Below are 17,298 nucleotides of genomic sequence, written 5' to 3'. Positions count from 1 at the left end.
GTTTAGGGTCATTGTCCTGTTGACAGGTGAACCTTCAGTCCAGTCTAAGCTTCTGAACACTCTGGACTAGGTTTACATTAAGGCTATCTCAATATTTTAGTGCACTGAGCTTTTCTTCTACTCTGATGAGTCCCTCAGTCCTCGCTGCTGATAAAAGCCCCACAGCAGGAGTCTGCTACCAGCACACTTTACTTTGGGACGCTACTCTGCAGGTTATCAGCAGTGCCAGGGGAGGTTCATCAGACCAGAGAATCTCATTTCTCAGCATCTTAAGGGTCCTTTAGGTGCTCTTTTTGCTAATTCCAAGTGGGTTTTCATGAGTCTTCACGGAAGGGATAGATACCGACATAAAGCCCAGATTGGTGGAGTGTTGCAGTGATGTTTGTCCTTTTGTAAGTTTCCCCCATCTTCATACATGATCATAGAGCTCAACTAGAGTGACTATAAGCTTCTTGGTCACCACTCTTAACTAAAGCCTTTCTCCATCAGTTGCTCAGTTCCTATCGCATTAGGAAGAGTCCTGGTGGTTCCAAACTTCTTCCATTTACAGATGATGAAGGCCACTGCTTGCTGGCACTTTCAATACTGCAGATACAATCCCGTCTCGGCAGTCTACAGACAATTCCTTGGACTTAATGGCTTGGCTCATTCTCTTAACATGCACTGCTAACTGTGGGCCCTTATTTTAAATTAAATTAAAATTAAATTTATGCATTTAGCAGACGCTTTTTTCCAAAGCAACTTACAGTGCATTCAGGCTATCAATTTTTACATATCATGTGTTCCCGGGGAATCAAACCCCCAACCCTGTGCTTGCTTGCGCAGTGCTCTAACAGTTGAGCTACAGGAACACATATAAATATAAATATTATATAAACAGCTGTGTGCCTTTCCAAATCATGTCCAATGAATTTACCACAGGTGGATTACAATCAAGTTGTAGAAACATCTCAAGGATGATCGGTGGAAACAGGATGCACCTGAGCTCAATTTTGAGTTGAGTACATGTGATTTTTATTTTATTTTATATAAATTTGCAAAGATTTCCAACAAACTTCTTCCACGTTGTTATTATGGGATATTGTTTGTAGAACTTGATGAATTAAGGCTGTAAACATAAAATGTGAAAAAAGTGAAGTACTGTGAATACTTTCCGGATGTACTGTATATTACAGGACCACATGATTAGCCTGAAAATGTTATTTTATTTTAGGATAAAAGCAGGTTATCAAAATAATCCATGGTTTTTCCATAACTGAAAATTATATTGACTTATTTCATAACTTTTTCAGGCCTGGAAATCGTCATTTTAAATTCTTTGCTTTTCCATGACAAAGGAACCCTAAATATTGTGTTGTGCAGCGTTCCACCAAGAAAAACCTGTGCTTTAGTTATAAATGTGTTATATTTGCTCCCTTTGAGAACAGCGAAGCACACAGCTGTCAGTACAAGTGACCTTACTCATTTAAATCAGCTGTGTACTAAAACAATGGTACATTCTACCGTGATCCCTTTTTGTTAATACATTAGATGACAAAGATGAAGTCTGATATCATCATCTGTAAGAAGAAATTGCAAGCAGATAAAACTATCACCATATTTATCTAGACATTTTATTACAATTTAGATGCAGGTCATCATAATATGTATTCCTTGTAGTATCTCCACATTTATTAGTGATTGTTTAATTCATAAATAACTTTAAGACTGTAAAAGGCCCTATAAAAACAGCTAGAGGAAATGGTTACACACCTGCCACCCTCTTTTAACAAATCACAAGTAAGGAAAGCTACTTTTCACAATCAATAAAACCCATACATAATCTTAAATCGAATTCAAGTTTTCTCAGTATAAAAGTCATCTCTTTTTTGGAGCAAGAATAAATACTGTAGATTAGTCAGTACAAAAACTTTCACAAGGCTCAGACAGTGAAACCAACCACGGTATTCAGCGTTCATATGAGATGACATGAGCACCATACAGCTTAATGTGCCGCGCGTGTCCTCCTCGGCTTTGGGGGTAAGAGTGTGTAAAGTGCCTGTTCTGTCCCTCATGCTCAGTGCGGCAGGGTGAGCAGCTGCAGAACAAAACATTTCTTAGTGTGGGTATTCACAGTGTATTCTACCATCAAGTATAATGTAGTGAATACAGTGGATCTTGAGTGTACAAAACTAAAGCAACGAAACAGCTGAATGAAGTATTAAAATGTGACAGTGAATTTTTTTTTTTTTTTTTGGTGAGTGTGTGAGACTTTACCTTTGGTTTAGTGTGTTTAGTGAAAGGTACACCCTCTTCAGCAGTGTGTGTGTCCAGCATGTCCTTACTCTGGCTGTCTGAACTGAGCGTGTCCATTAAGCTGGTAGTGCACACCGAGTGAGTGTTATAACCGCTATCCACCTGCAGAGAACATGAGGGACACATTAAGCTTTACAATTACTTTGAGACCATAGTCCACAATTCCATCTTAAAAGATCGCAAAAATCATTTATAAAGCATAAACTTATTCATAGTAACAATAATTACTACTACATTTTAGTCTCATTAAATAGTGCTACTATAATAAAACAAATAAATAACTACGTTTCTTAGAGGAAAAGAGATTCAGTACAGCAGCAGCTGCTTCCAGGCAGTTTTGCAGTGGTTTTATGTCAACTACACCTGCTGGGCTACTAATGAAACGGCTCTTTATTTAGTTGTCTAGTGTTTGGAGGCTACTTGGAAGCAGCTGGCATTCTGGTCATCTGACAGCATGCATACTAACCTGCATGCTAATGTCGTATGGTGTAATGCTTCCTTCTGCGAACATGTGCGTACTCTCAGCGTTAGGCACACTGCCTGTTTGAGAGCTGGACAGTCTAGCTGGTGATGCAGTGTCCTCTTCAGGAACCCAACCACAGGATTCCTCTCTGCTCCTGCTGATGACCTCATTCTCATCTTCCCTTCTGTCAGACTCGTTGTTTCCTCCACTGTCCTTCCACGGCTCGTCTTGATCCATCTGCTCAGAAACAGCCACGGAGGCCTCGGACTCACCTTCCCCAGATGGGTGTCCATCTCGCTGGACATGAGGTTCTGTCGAGTTAGTGTCCAGGTCCATGGGTGGTAAAGGTTCACTGGGATGGCTGTTCTCCTTGTCCTGGAGGATTGGGGAAATGTGAGAAGGAGAGGCCCACATACAGGCTCTGTTTCTGGGTCGGGATTGAAAGGGGGAGCAGCTTCGAATAGGGGAACAGCCCTCTACCAATGGGCTCTCTCCACATCGGTTCATGTCCATGACTGAGCTGCCCGTAGGAATGCCATCACGGGACAAAAACGACAGCCTTTTCCTCTCACCTATAAAGACAAAGTTTTATGTGACTTCACATTTATCCAAAGTCTAAGCTGGGGTTTATGACTTGGTGAAGAGATAATAATTATAATTAAATTATATTGCAAATGATTCATTACAAAAATTATTAAATATTTTAGCCATTTATTTGCTTGTCATCTGACCATTACCCAACATCAGAGAACCATAAACATGCAAATGTGTTGTTAAAGGGATAGTTAAATAAATACTTACCCTTCTGTTGTTTTATACCCATTTAGAACACAAATTAAGATATTTTTGATGAAATCCGAGAGCTTTCTGATCCTGCGTAGACAGCAAGGGTACTGACACATTCAAGGCCCAGAAAGGTAATAAGCACATCCTTTAAATAGTCCACGTGACAGTGGTTCAAATATAATGTTATGAAGCTACTTTTTGTACGCAAAGAAAACAAAAATAAAGTTTTAATTCAACATTTTCTTCAATGTGCGAGTCTGCATTCTGATGAAGAACGTCTAGCTCTCAAAGCTCATCATCTGTATATTCTGGTTCAAATTAGTGTGGCTGGGCAGAAAATTGCAAGTCATCATCTCTGTTAAGATCTTCGTCTGTCGAAAGACAGTTTTAGGAAGACTGTTTTATGTACAGTGTGCATCTTCTGCTTGTAAACAAGCCCCAGCGCATCTGGGTTCTACGTTACAATGCTGGCTCCTGTGTCAACAGCATCACATGCATGCGTTGTGGTACTCTCGTAAACGCAAGGCAAAGGAAGAGAAGAAACTGTCAAATAAAGTATTTTTGTCACATGGACTATTTTAACTATGTACTTACTACCTTTCTGTGCCTTGAATGTGTCATTGCCTATAGACAGCAATGGAACTTTCGCACTGCGTAGTTCTAGAAACTTAAAACTTAGTTGTAGGAATTAGCCAGCAGGTCCGTTCCTAGTAGGGCTGGGTGAGATGTCAAAAATATCTTATCGATAATCGCCTTTAATGTATTGTCGGATATCGCAATATATTTTTAAAGAAAAATGTTGGAGGATTTCAAAATAAGCCAAGAGGTTTTCCTTTATTACAGATGTGTGCATTTTACTTCACTTCTTCTGAACAGTTGACAACAAACACCCGCTTACTAGGGGTGCACCGATAAAGATCGGCCGATCATTAATGCGCACCTCCTCAGTAAAGCCTGTTCTCTAATCAAACATATATAGGCATACATACAACATAAAAAAACCTGGCACCATCTGAGATTTCTCACCTGATAAAGGCGTCACAGAATGCTGAAGTCTGATGGGCGACAGAATAGGAGACTTGAAAGCAGGCGACGATCTTTCTGAAAACATGGGACTTGCGTCACTGCCCAGACTGTATGCTCGACCCTGGCCTTGGATGGGACTGGATGAAAATTGGCCCTGAAGATTACGGATCAAATACAATATTACATTTTAAAGATCTCAGATATCAAGTACCCTTGAACCACATTTTATTGGTCTATGTACAAGGGTGTAGTTTCACCCTTGTAGTGTCATCATCTATGATCTGGTACATACCGACAAGGGCGTCCCAGCTGGAATGCCACACTGAAGTGGAGAGACAATAACAGAAGACACTGTCTCTCGACTGCTGGGAGGAACATTATTGGAATATCTGTCTGGGCTGGAAGGGGTAGAGGACTCAGAGCCACTGTCATGGCCATCAAGAAACAGCTTCCGCCGCAAAGAAGAGGAGCTAAGGCTCTCCTGCACCTGTTCGGTTAGCTCTTCGGTCTTGTAGTAATCACCTGGTGCAATAGAAAGGAAATGCTCAAGTTAATATCAAAATGTATCCAAGCAAAAAAAATCATGCAAATATTTGCCACATTTAAATAATAAATAGAGAAGACCTGACACCCCAAAATTTAAGAAGTGCAATGAGGTTAAACTGTCAACAACCTATTTGCCAAAATTTTTTTTTTCTTTTTTCACCCGGAACGAAACGTGATTGGGCTAGTTTTGAGATCAATTGGACAGGTTTTGTTTTGAAAACCTGGCAATCCTGATCTGAATGCACGTGCTGGAGATATACTAGGAGCGCATTTACTGACTAACGTTAGATGCGCATGAAATCGCCTTGGATTTTTATTTCGCAGCCCTAATTACAATAAATAAATAAATTGAATGTTAATATATTTTAAAATATCAATTATTCCTCTGATACAAAGCTGAATTTTCAGCATCATTACTCCAGTCTTCAGTGTCATGATCAGAAAATGTTCTAATATGCTAATTTGCTGCTCAGTATATATTGCTTATTATATATGTTTAAAACAGTTCTGTATTTTTGTCCAAACCTTTGTAAAAAAAAATGTATTATTAAAATGGTCAAAACCTATCGATCCCATACATTTGAACAGCACTGTATTATAAACTACATGTTTGCCTTAATTTTAAAATAAAGTAATAATAAATAAAAAAAAGGTTACCCAGAACTTTTTCAAGATTGAAGTCCACAGGTAGAGACAAGACCGTCTGACAGATGGCTAAAACACATAAAAGTAAAGTCCAGTTACTCTAAATCCACACAGATAAATTTCTATATTTACAGTCTTGATGACTTATAAACTGTCTTAGAGCTGCTGAACAAACCATTTATTTTCTTTGATGACTGAAGCGTCTCTGTTACCAGTGGGGACAAAGAACCTAAAATGAGACCAATTTAGTTAATATCTACAAAAAACTACATTGGTTGTAATAAAGTAGCATGAAAACATCTCTTGTTTTATGTTCCATGACTTACTGTTCGGATGTGGCATTTTTACTGAAGGCTTAGCCGCTGGTGGTCCCCATGGAGAGGGAACAATTGCACCTTTAGTGAAAAACTGAACAAACAAAAATAATGACACAGCTTTCTCTCTAGTTAAAATAAAAAAAATTTATGAACAGGCATTGTGTTATAAGAAGTAAAGCAGTATTACCTGTTCAATAGCATGTTGCCGTTTTTCCTCGATCTCAGCATCTGCCCTTGATGTGTTAAAACACAACGGAGTTAACATCATTAAAATGTTAATAAATATTTACAAAAATAAATAAATATTATCATATTAAAACACTTCAAATAAACATACTAACAGCAATACATACCTGGACTGGCTAAAAAACACAGCCTGGCGGTGAATGTCCTCTGGGTCTATTTCCACAGGAAGTAAATTTGCCATCTCATCAATCGACCATTTGAACTTGGCTGGTGTCTACAACAAACACCACACACACAAATGACATTTCTCTCCTTGATGATGATTTTCCCTCACATGCAGAGTCACGCACTCACCGCGGAGGAGCTCGTGGAGCTCTTGAACACGGACGGGCTGGGCATTAGGGGCTCGTGCAGACGGTGATAGTCGTTAGGACTCTCAAACGGGTTCCGGATAGCGGGTCTTCCAGGAGTCTCGGGTGTTATATGAATCTCAGCTGTATCCCCCATCTTAGAAACGGCGTCCTGCCAACCAGGCTACGTTTTAACAACACAGAAATGAGTGCAAGACTGGAGATCCTTCAGAATATCAATATATAACGTTACGTTATATCGGTCATGCAGTTTGATTACGTTTGATTATTGATCGGATTTTTTTTAACCTTTGTTAGTCTGCAGTCTTTAACTTACATGTGTTTAAATAGACAAAAACTGGTAATAAATGTTATTAATTAATAATACTCACAACGCAACGAAACTCAAACAAGCCAAACAGTGATCGCTGAATGGCTCTAACGTCCGATTTAATTTTCGCTCAAGAGGTGCTAGCCAATCACAATTCAGCAGTCCGGACGTAACGTCCTTTTGAACATCTACAACTTTATTGACAGGACTGCCGCAAAACAAACACCGCGAGGTGTGAACAGAATCGCTGTCAGTTAGTTTGTTTATGGATTGGAGACTGTGTGATGAGAGATTTGAAACGCTGTCCGGTTTTTAACTGGCAAATTGTTGGAAGACATCAGAGATTAACAGGAGTAGACGTGTTAGGTCTCTGAACGAATGCTAGTGCTTTGTTATTGTCGTTAATTATTTAAATAGCTTTAGCACGTAGCATCATGGCCAGTCCCGCGAGCGCGAACATGAACGCTGTCCGGGAGACTATGGATGGTATGATTAAAATGTTTACAAAAAAGAAGTACTCTTTTTAAAAATGCTGTTTTTTCGAAACATAATTGAAAGCTGTATTGTTACTGGTTTGCAGACACTGCATGATTCATTCTTATAAATCGCACTATTAATTCAGTGGAGCAGTTATGTGGCTCATGTATCTCTGTGTTTTATTCTTACATGTCCAGTTCTCCTGGAGATATCCAGGCTGTTAAACACAGGATTGGACATGGAGTCTCTGTCAATATGTGTCCGTCTATGTGAGCAGGGGATCAATCCCGAAGCCCTGTCATCAGTTATCAAAGAGCTCCGAAGAGCCTCGGACTCATTAAAGGTAACGTCAGTGTATTTGCAGTGACACCCTTATTTCATCTTCAGTCATTGGTTTTATCCACTGCCTTATTTTGCTTTGATGCAAAATCTTGCATATCTATGCATATATTCAGTATCCTAAAAAAATTAGGTGATGTCTGATGAGTCAAAATTTTAAAGTTCAAATCCATGCATACCATGCATCACATATTGGATACTCCGTTTGTTTTCCTGGTAGAAAACATTTAAGTTTCTGTAAAATGATTACTATGGTTTTGGCTGATTAGGTATAACCTGTTAAATTTCTGCCAGAGGAATAATTTGAAGCAAGTGCTATATTTTAATGCAAACAGATAATATTAGGCTTGGTGTGGATATTTCAGCATTCGTTTGTCACTGTTAAACTATTTAAATAAAAACCGTGAATGCAGATGTAGCTTATATGCCTTAAGTATACCATTTACTTTTATTAATTTATTTAATCAAATGTGTTGTTGTTGTTGTTTTATTTTGTCATTTCTTTAACTTTCATCTTTTATTGATCCTTTAGGCTTCTGAAATCAGCACTAGTCAAGGATGACCTATCAAAATGTCATCGATGATGGAGTGGTCCCTGTTTGAGAAGAAAGAAAACTGCACAATGCATTGTGTATATAAACATGTACATAGGATTAATTTGTTAAAGCAGTTGTTTTGCCTTGTGTTTGGCCTACTTTCAAGTGCCTCAGGATGTACAATTGGACTGTTAAAAGTGTCCTGTTTTTCCTTTTTGTGTGTTATTTAAATATTGTGTATACGAATACTAACTATAATTCATTGTAATGCTAAAAGGAAAAACATCCTCAAAATAGACCTTACTCTGTGGAATCATTTTTGCCTCCGTGTAAATCAGTAAAAAGGTTTTTTTGTTTTTGTTTTTTTACCCTAACTGTTGTTTTTATGTGTGCCTCTGGTCATTAAAACACTTCATCTGTACCTTTATGTGCGTTTACGTCTTTTAACCACGTGATGGCGACAGCAGTGCATTTATAGTTAATTACTTCAGCTTTGTATTGTCATAACATTATAATTGCAGTCCTTTACCATTTATTTCTTTTAATCATTTATGGTAAATGTCATTGCCAGGATTCCTATCTGCAGCTCATGCATATAACACAATAAAAGTTGGATCAGATCGTCAGGCCTGTTCTCCAACTCACAGGTGCTTTTTTTGCACAGATCTGACATCAGTCTCTGGGAATGATAAAGGTCAAATGGTAGAAACACTGTGGATCTTAGATCAGCCAAAAAGACATCATACCTGGCGAGAGCTTCATTAACACCCAGCCGTGCTGAGAGGGAGAGGTGGCTGTGTCCTTGGTTTCTGCAGACAGGAGGCATAGTGTTTCACTCCTGCAGCGAGAACTCATTTATGTGTCTGTAATCACCTCAACCTTATGTCTGCTCTTATTGCTAAATATTAACCGAGTCCAGTCGTTTCTCAAAGAGACGTTTTCGGAATGTGCTATAGTTTAAAGAAATCCCAAAAATTAATACATCTCTTTCTCACCAATGGATCGGGGTTCAAACAGAGTTTGTGTCTAAGTTGTGGCCTAGTGGTTAGAGAGTTTGACTTCTAATGCAAAGGTTGTGGGTTTGAGTCTCAGGCCAGCAATACCACGACTGAAGTGCCCTTGAGCAAGTTACTGAAAACCCAACTGGTTCCTGGGTGCCACAGCATAAACGGCTGCCCACTGGTGTGTGTGCCCACTTTGGATGGGTTAAATGCAGAGCATGAATTCTGAGTATGGGTCACCATACTTGGCCGTAGATGAATCCACTAAATAAGGCTATACTCATAGTTTGAGTATGGGTCAAGGGTGCACCATCTTCAGGCCTCTCCACTGAGTCACCTTTGAGAAAGACACAAGCAGCAGCAGCAGCATGTCTAGAATGATTGCAACCGCTTGTTGGAATGACAGGTGTTATCAACTAAAGCGGACCAGGCGTGTCTCTTCATGAGGCCGGCTAATGATGCGCAACGATGGGGTAGTTTATTCCTCACTGTGAATTAGTATCATAAAGGTTGCCACAGTGACAGTGACATCACTCATCAGTACCAGCGAAACATTTTTGCAGGGTATATTTGAATGACCCATCAGTCTCCAACAAATATGCATCTGACTCCTACAGCATTTGAATGTCGTTCGTGGTCAATGTTTTATAATCGATTTTATTCAAGATGAACACCATCAAGAGTTTGCAAAGTGCAGCCTGCCCTGGCTTTGGTTAATCGAACCTCTAAAACGGATGAAACCAAATAACACAATTAAGTATTCTGAGGTTGATGTGTAATTATCATATTCCCATCCTCTAATTCATGCATTAATTGCTTTAATTAGCAAAGCAATTTAAAAAACAATGCTTAGCTCTGTAATAGCATCCACCTTCAGTAACTGTTTATGTAAATTCCCTTGTGTTCGGTGTAGGTTAATGAAATGTTTGTTATTAAATGGGAATTCTGTGTGTTCAAGGATGTAATTATCAATAGTTTAGCTGTAAATTTAATAATTGTGTTTTAACCTTTTAAGTGATGCATGCAATGCAACAGGGTTCTTTGTTCACAGGTAGCTATGTGATAAACAACTGGTATTAATCTAAAGCTGGTGGAAGTGACAATACCCTTGTGCAAGGTTAATTGAAAGTTTAAAATGTATAATTGTAGGTTATAATCCCATTATTTTTCTAAACAATTCCTTTAAAAAGAATGGGTCTGATGACTTTCAGCAAATATTACTGCCCTTGGACCCTTCTTTGAGTTGGACGTTCATTCTCTGCAGAAACCTAAAATTCCAAGAACATATTTAAAACAACTAAGCACAATACAACTTGTCTACAATAGCTTAAACATACAATATAAATGTTTGGGGCTGGAGCACTGAAAAAAATGGTAACTTCAAAGGTTCAAAATATTATTTAACATCATTGAACTAATTATCAATATACAAACGAAGTTTTATGGATTAAATCAGGAAATATCTTAATTGCAGGTTATCCCTTTTTACAGTGTAAAATATTTGTTTTTGTTTTTGTATGAAGCCTTTTGTGCTCATTATGCATTGATCTCAAATCAAGTAAAAAACATCGCACTGTGAAAGATTATTATAACTAGGCTATTATTATAATTAACTGTTTACTAAATACATTTTAAAATAAAATGTATTCCTCTGATGTAAGATCTGAATTTTCTTTTTATCTTTTTAACTCAAGCCTATAACCCAAAAACCTTGTGGTGTTGTTTTTTAAGATGTAAATCATATTGTATGAAACGTGGCTCAACGTGACAGTCGCAGTGATTTGTCTCAAAACACATGTATTTCTTTTGGCGTCGATTAATCTTTGAACAGCCGCCTCACGAACACCTGTCAAAAGACCTCTATGAGAGTACTTTTCTTTCACTCTTAATAGGCTAATACCCTTTCATGTGGAATGTCACAAAAAACTCTACGTCCGACAGACTTGAACTCTTCCGGATGTCAAGCCTGTTACTAACTTCATCAGAAGTGCATCAATTCCCATTAGCTGCACATTAACGTACGTGAGTCTCGTCACCTCAATGGCCGTGTGATCAGCGGCGCCGTTTAAATGCCACTTCGATTCTCATTAACCTCCGCACCGGACATTCACCGAGCGTCCGGCCCGAGCTTCCCACAAGACAAACAAAAGGGGTTGATAATACTAATGCTCGTGTTGTGACAGCACTATTTATAATGATTAATGATGCCGTGTTTTAGTTGATTACAGTGCCGCCGAGTTTTTTTCATACTTGTTTCAATTAGTGTTGTGAAGGTCGCTAAACTAATCCCTCAACCCCGTAAGCATAATCTTTTCCCATTAATAATCATACAATGCTCTCTGCCCTCTTGCTCATTTGAATCACAGGCTCTGCTAAAGTAAAAGACATCTTCAAGTATACTGCTTTAGACAGGAAATATGATGATGATGTTGATGATATTTGGTGTGCTCTTCCCATTGCTGTGACTCACTGACCTGCTCCCTCAAGGGATTTCTCAATTGGGCTTTAGCATTTAATACATCGTTATTTGTCTAATTAGAGTGGATGGAATGATATTTAGGCCTCATGAATTTGATCTGCTACCGAACTCTTTCTCTGCAGGCTTGAGTGGGTCATATATTGTTGTCGACAAGACCAGAAGCAACCTGCCATTTTCTATTAGGCCCAGTTTGTTGTACTGCAAACAGAGCTTTAGATAACACATGACTATATTTAAATAATTTTTATGTGACAAGATCCATGTGGCCTGGAAAATGCAGCCAACAACAATACATTGCCTTGGGGCATATTAGGCTACAGCTGAGAGGATGTGGTGCTGACAGAAATGTGTTGGCAGCGTAAAATTGCCCCTATATTGAGAGAGTTTCAGATTGCACTTGGTTGAGTTCAGACCCTATTACATGTAGATGGAATGTTACACATTTTTAAAGGAGTTACAATACGCTCTGAAGTTTCCTGTGAATCCATATATTCAGTATATAAGCAATTCATCTGCTGCAGGAATGAGTCCTAAAATCACTATTGCATGTTACTGCTGGTGTTCCCCAAGGCTCAGTCTTGGGGCCTATTCATTATTTATGTACTGCTTCTTGGACAAATTTTCAGAAAGATTGGAATTAATTTCCATTGCTATGCTGACAAATTTTTACTTATCTTTAATGCTTAATTATTTTTTCTTATTTTATTCATTCTCTGTAAAGCTGTTTAGCTAAAATAAAAAACTGGTTTTCATCTAATTTCCTTAAACTTAATAGTGACAAAACTGAAATTCATCTTGTAAGAATGTGTAACATGGAGTCAGAGACATTCAGATCCATATGCAGTATGTTTAATAAGAATGGTCAGACAGGCAGAATTCAGGTAACAGCATCAAGTGTGTCAAGGTATATCTAAAATCAGAAACAGTAACAAGCAGAGGTCGGGGCAGGCAGCAGAGAATCACAGTCGATATAAACTATCCAAAGTCAAACACGGAAGGAACAAACACTTGGATAACGCTCGTAAATGCCAGACAGGACTAAACAAGACTTCGCAAACAGTTGGTATGAGTGTGCTGCTTATGTGTGTGTGTGTAATTAGATGCAGGTGTGTGTGTGTGTGTGTGTGCCTATTCAGTCCCAGGTATGAGGCAGGATGGGAATTGGAGTTCGGAATGGAATTACAAGATGCCAGAGTCCTGAGTGGATTGGCCTCTATAGGAGTTCATGGGCACTCCAGCTGATGATCATGACAGTATGAAGTCTAATCTGGTAAAATCCGATAATTTTTTTGTGACTATTGTCCAGTCAATTTGTTTTCCATCTTCTCAAGTAAAAAGTCTGGTTGGTGTCATAGCAACTTATCTTTAAGTCATATTAATAATACTGTCGTCCGAAGATGGTCCTCGGGAGGAATTCGCTGCCTTCGTAGAGTGGACATTGGCGAGAAATGGATCTCCGTTCCCTGCCGGTTCCCAGGGATTAATCGCCAGTACCACTCCCGACCCAGAGCCCAGCCCACCATCTTCCCTGCAACACCACCTGGAACAAAGGAGAAAGCCACAGATGGTGTGAGAGTGGATAGGAGCTCCGCCCCCTGCTCCACGGCTGAGGGTGAGCTGAAAATGGAGCAGCAAAGAATCTGATCTAGAAAACGAACTGCCCCATCTCCTCTTTCCATCGTCTCCACTGGTTCCATCCAGCCCTCCTTCATCCTTGGTTTCCTCGTCCAGCCCTGAGGGGGCTTCCAATCCTCCAGTGCCCACTGCTAGAATGTGTCCTCCAGTGACTACTCTTAATTTGCCCTCCAATGGCCGCTCCCTGAAAATATCCGCCTTCCCACCCACTCCAGCCTCCTCCACCACAGTTGTCTGGTAGCCCCTCTGCTTGCCCTCAGCCCACCATCATTGCAGTGTGAGCCCCGTGGGACTTCCATCCACCTCAGCCTCCAGCCTCCGAGGCCTGGACTCTGCCTCGGTCTGTTGACCCAACAGCTCCATCATGGCTCCTAGCTCCCTCCTCTCCTTCGTGGCCCGGCAGTCCACAAACTTCACTTGGCTTCCTCGTCCCTCCGGCTCCGCCTTGGCCTGGTGTCGAACCTCTTGCACCTCCACTCCTCTGGCTTCACCTCATTCCTCCGTCAGGCTCCTTCATCCCCTTGGCTCCACTTCAGTCCTCTGTCCAGCCGGCTTCACCACGGCCTCCTGGATCCAAATCTCTGCATCGGCCCCCGGCACCATCAGCTTCGCCTAGGACCTCCAGATCTTCCCCGTCACCCTGGTTCTTTGGCTCTCCATCTCCGCCTCGGGCTCCTCCACCACCTGCTCCACCGCCATTGGTCGGCACCCTGGAGTCATCAGCTCCTCAGTTCACAAATCGGACGCGTCTGAAAGAAATGGTTCTTGACTCAAGAACGAGTCAATCTTTTGTTCGTTATCTGGCTCGGCTCGGTGTTCATCTTCAGTTCTCTCTTCACAGCAGTTCAGTCAGTGTACTGTTTGAGCACATGAATTACTCCGGTATATTGGTTTGTTTTAAATCAGAGAGAGTGTTAACAGCTTAAGTCATTTGCGGATTAATGCTTACTGGAGACGTGAACAGTTTTAAACAATTCAGATCGATTTGACGAACTGGTTCAAGAAGATCCGGTTACATCGAATTATTAGTTTGTGAACCGGATATCACTACACTGAAGTTTTTTGAACTCTCACAACAGACACAGAAGAGTAGAAAATGATGAATAAAGTCGTAGTTTTTGCTATTTTTGGACCAAAATGTATTTTCGATGCTTCAAAAAATTCTAACTGATGTCACATGGACTACTTTGATGATGTTTTACTTACCTTTCTGGACATGGACAGTATACCGTGCACACAGGTTCAATTAGAGGGACTGAGAGCTCTCGGACTAAATCAAAAATATCTTAAACTGTGTTCCGATGATAAACGAAGGTCTCACGGGTTTGGAACGACATGAGTGTGAGTTATTAAAGATATAATTTTGATTATTGGTGAACTAACCCTTTAAGTATCTAAAATGGAGGTTGTTGGTGGTTGGAATATGTCTGTAAAATATGACTGTGATTTTCACCAAATTTGGGGCAGATTATCTTCAGGCATTGCTGACCAAATTTCATATGTAATGCATCAAAAACTTTGAGTATGAGGCTGTATCTTCACAATACTCTGGCTTAATGAAACATGGCCTGACACAACAATTTGGTGACAGCGCTGGTAAAAAGAAACCAAAAACTAGATAAACAAATAATGTTAACACACACCTGTTTTTCATTTGTTTAATTAAAAGGTTAATCTTTTTTAGGAAGTCCACTGTAATCATAGCTGTTTCGGGAACCTCAAAAATAAGAATGAAGTTTGTGAGTTGTCCCCTTACGAAAGGAAAATATATTTACCAATTTAATTTCTTAAAATATATTGTGATGTATTGTAATATATTATTTTCCCTTTTTATTTTCTAATATTTTATATATTTGAATACATTTAATAATATATTGATGATACATATATTATATAATATATTGCAAAATATACAAATGATTGCCGCTTTCAATATATTGAAATATATTGGAAAAGATAAATATATATAAGAATATATGACATGATATTTTCCAATTTACTGCAATATATTTTTGTTTCATAAGGGTCCTCCAAACTAAATGACCAGAATAATCATATTTTTGTAACTGAAGCAAGTTGTCATATATATATATATATATATATATATATATATATATATATATATATATATATATATATATATATATATATATATATATATATATTATATTATATTATATTTTACACCATTTAAATTAAAGATTGTATTGGGTAATATAATGGTTTGTGTTATTTTGTGGTTGTTATGGTTTTGTATTTCAAAACACGTAGCGGCAATCAGTGCTGTGTATGTCTCTTTTTTTTCAGAAGCTGGTCCTGCATCACTACAAAAGAGAACTTCTTCTCAAGGCAACTGAGTCTTTTAACCGCAGCTTGCTCACTGCTGTAGCTGAGTGAAGGTTATTTGCCAGCTGAATGACCCCTCTTGTTTAGGTTTGATGGATGTCGTAGAAAGTGAACACAGCTGGGGGTCTAAGGGGCAGAATGTGTGTGTGTGTGAGAAAGAGAGAGCGAGTGAGTGTAAGGAAAAGGATGCTCTATGATCTGTGAAGAACCAGAGCAAGAGAGAATGAGAGTGTGCACCTGAGTGTTAGCATCAATGCTTATGAGGCTTATCCATCAAACTCAACACACAGCTATGCACAAATGAATAACCCTCGCCCTCTCTCTGCCTCAAGAGGAAAGGATAAAAAATCACACTGCCTTTGAGGTCACAGAAGTTGTTGGTGGAAAAGTTCAGTTCCATGCTTTTTAAAGGAAGTGTTCTTCCTCACAACAGGTTACAGACCTCTGGAATGGATGGTAAAGAGGAGATAAACCTCAGGAAATAGAAGAATGAAAAATCACAGGACAAATCTGAGCATTCCGAAATCTACAGCGAAGATTTGATGTCATATGTGTCCACCTTTACTGTCCAAGAGCTTTAAAGCAATGTTTTGTAAATGGCATTATATAAATTAAATAACTGTTTGACTTATTTTATGAAGCTGATTTTTTTTTTAAGTTTACCAAAAAATAAAAAATAATTTACTCACCCTCTTGTCATTCCAAAACCATAAGACTTTAGTTCATTTTTAATTTGAAACATAGTAAGAAACCTGAGAGATTTCTGTCCTTCTACTGAAAGTCATTTTACCCAAACTGATGGTTAAAAAAATTGATAAAGAGGTCGTAAAGTCTTCTGAAGAGCCATAATTGCTTGATTAACAGATTTGATTTTGGTGTTTATTCACATGCATATAAACATTAATCAACAAATACTGGAAATACTGAGAATATCTGGTAAATAGAATCTAAAATGTGCTTGCTTGCAAAAACCGATGAGGTTTAGAAGGCTATGGTATATTTGACATGCTCTATGCAACATATGTGTTGATCAATACTTATATACAGTAAAAGCTAAAATTAAAATTAAAAATCTATTCATTAAATAAAGTGCTATTTTTCTCTCATAAAGCCAGTATAGGTGATGACTGTTGTTATGAGTGGGCAAATGAATCATTCAGTCAAGTTATTCATTCATAAAAAATGTTTCTATTGTGAAAATAGAGAAAGTTTATGGCAGCGTTGTATCTATAATGCAGTTTATGTAACACATAACTTATTGTTTATTGAGTCATTGTAAAAATCGTGATAAAACATCTTTAACCAGCCTAAAGCTGGGTAATCTTCAAGACTTAATCCAGCTAAAACTATTTTAAATCAGTTAAGCCAAGCAAACAGCTTAGGCTCTGTTAAGTCTGTTATTTATTTATTTACTTCTTAAGCAGGGAAAGTAGCACTTTTGTCTGAATATGCCCTAACATTTTATGTGAAAAACAGTGAAATGAGAAGTATGTCCAAAACTGTTGTTTTGAGTTTGTTTTTTAGTATAACCTATTCACCC

The 17,298-nt window shown here is 38.7% G+C and overlaps 2 protein-coding genes across 4 annotated transcripts; one reads left to right on the top strand and one right to left on the bottom strand.

The window, feature by feature from the left end:
• Positions 1 to 1,594: 1,594 nt before the first annotated feature.
• Positions 1,595 to 7,099, bottom strand: bora (bora aurora kinase A activator). 3 transcript variants are annotated; one of them, XM_026204358.1, is made up of 12 exons: positions 7,007 to 7,099; positions 6,619 to 6,798; positions 6,432 to 6,538; positions 6,266 to 6,311; positions 6,088 to 6,169; positions 5,937 to 5,990; positions 5,774 to 5,830; positions 4,863 to 5,092; positions 4,571 to 4,724; positions 2,762 to 3,330; positions 2,257 to 2,397; positions 1,595 to 2,077 (listed from the first exon to the last, which is right to left on the bottom strand). In XM_026204358.1, exons 2-12 carry the CDS (start codon positions 6,769 to 6,771, stop codon positions 2,057 to 2,059), a joined length of 1,614 nt encoding a protein of 537 aa, XP_026060143.1. In that variant the 5' UTR covers positions 6,772 to 6,798; positions 7,007 to 7,099; the 3' UTR covers positions 1,595 to 2,056. The 3 variants fall into 3 exon arrangements, with proteins under 3 accessions (XP_026060143.1, XP_026060145.1, XP_026060144.1); XM_026204360.1 differs by having other exon boundaries at positions 6,619 to 6,786; positions 7,007 to 7,096; XM_026204359.1 differs by lacking the exon at positions 7,007 to 7,099 and having other exon boundaries at positions 6,619 to 6,948.
• Positions 7,100 to 7,166: 67 nt separating this feature from the next.
• Positions 7,167 to 8,724, top strand: mzt1 (mitotic spindle organizing protein 1). The gene is made up of 3 exons (XM_026204361.1): positions 7,167 to 7,431; positions 7,620 to 7,765; positions 8,294 to 8,724. Exons 1-3 carry the CDS (start codon positions 7,380 to 7,382, stop codon positions 8,321 to 8,323), a joined length of 228 nt encoding a protein of 75 aa, XP_026060146.1. The 5' UTR covers positions 7,167 to 7,379; the 3' UTR covers positions 8,324 to 8,724.
• Positions 8,725 to 17,298: the final 8,574 nt, after the last annotated feature.

The sequence above is a fragment of the Carassius auratus genome, chromosome 26, assembly GCF_003368295.1.
Source record: "Carassius auratus strain Wakin chromosome 26, ASM336829v1, whole genome shotgun sequence".
Classification (NCBI taxonomy): Eukaryota; Metazoa; Chordata; class Actinopteri; order Cypriniformes; family Cyprinidae; genus Carassius; species Carassius auratus.
Note: the sequence above shows the minus strand (reverse complement) of the source record. Positions and strands in the feature narration are given on the sequence as shown.

Bases quoted from the DNA above. Each gene is read 5' to 3' on its own strand.
- bora (XM_026204358.1), bottom strand. From the start codon at position 6,771: ATGGGGGATACAGCTGAGATTCATATAACACCCGAGACTCCTGGAAGA. The intron at 5,991-6,087 runs GTAAGTCATGGA...GTCTCATTTTAG, and splicing joins AAAAATGCCACATCCGAACA to GTTCTTTGTCCCCACTGGTA. The intron at 2,398-2,761 runs GTTAGTATGCAT...TGTTCTCTGCAG, and splicing joins CATACGACATTAGCATGCAG to GTGGATAGCGGTTATAACAC.
- mzt1 (XM_026204361.1), top strand. From the start codon at position 7,380: ATGGCCAGTCCCGCGAGCGCGAACATGAACGCTGTCCGGGAGACTATG. The intron at 7,432-7,619 runs GTATGATTAAAA...TTACATGTCCAG, and splicing joins TGTCCGGGAGACTATGGATG to TTCTCCTGGAGATATCCAGG. The intron at 7,766-8,293 runs GTAACGTCAGTG...TTGATCCTTTAG, and splicing joins GAGCCTCGGACTCATTAAAG to GCTTCTGAAATCAGCACTAG.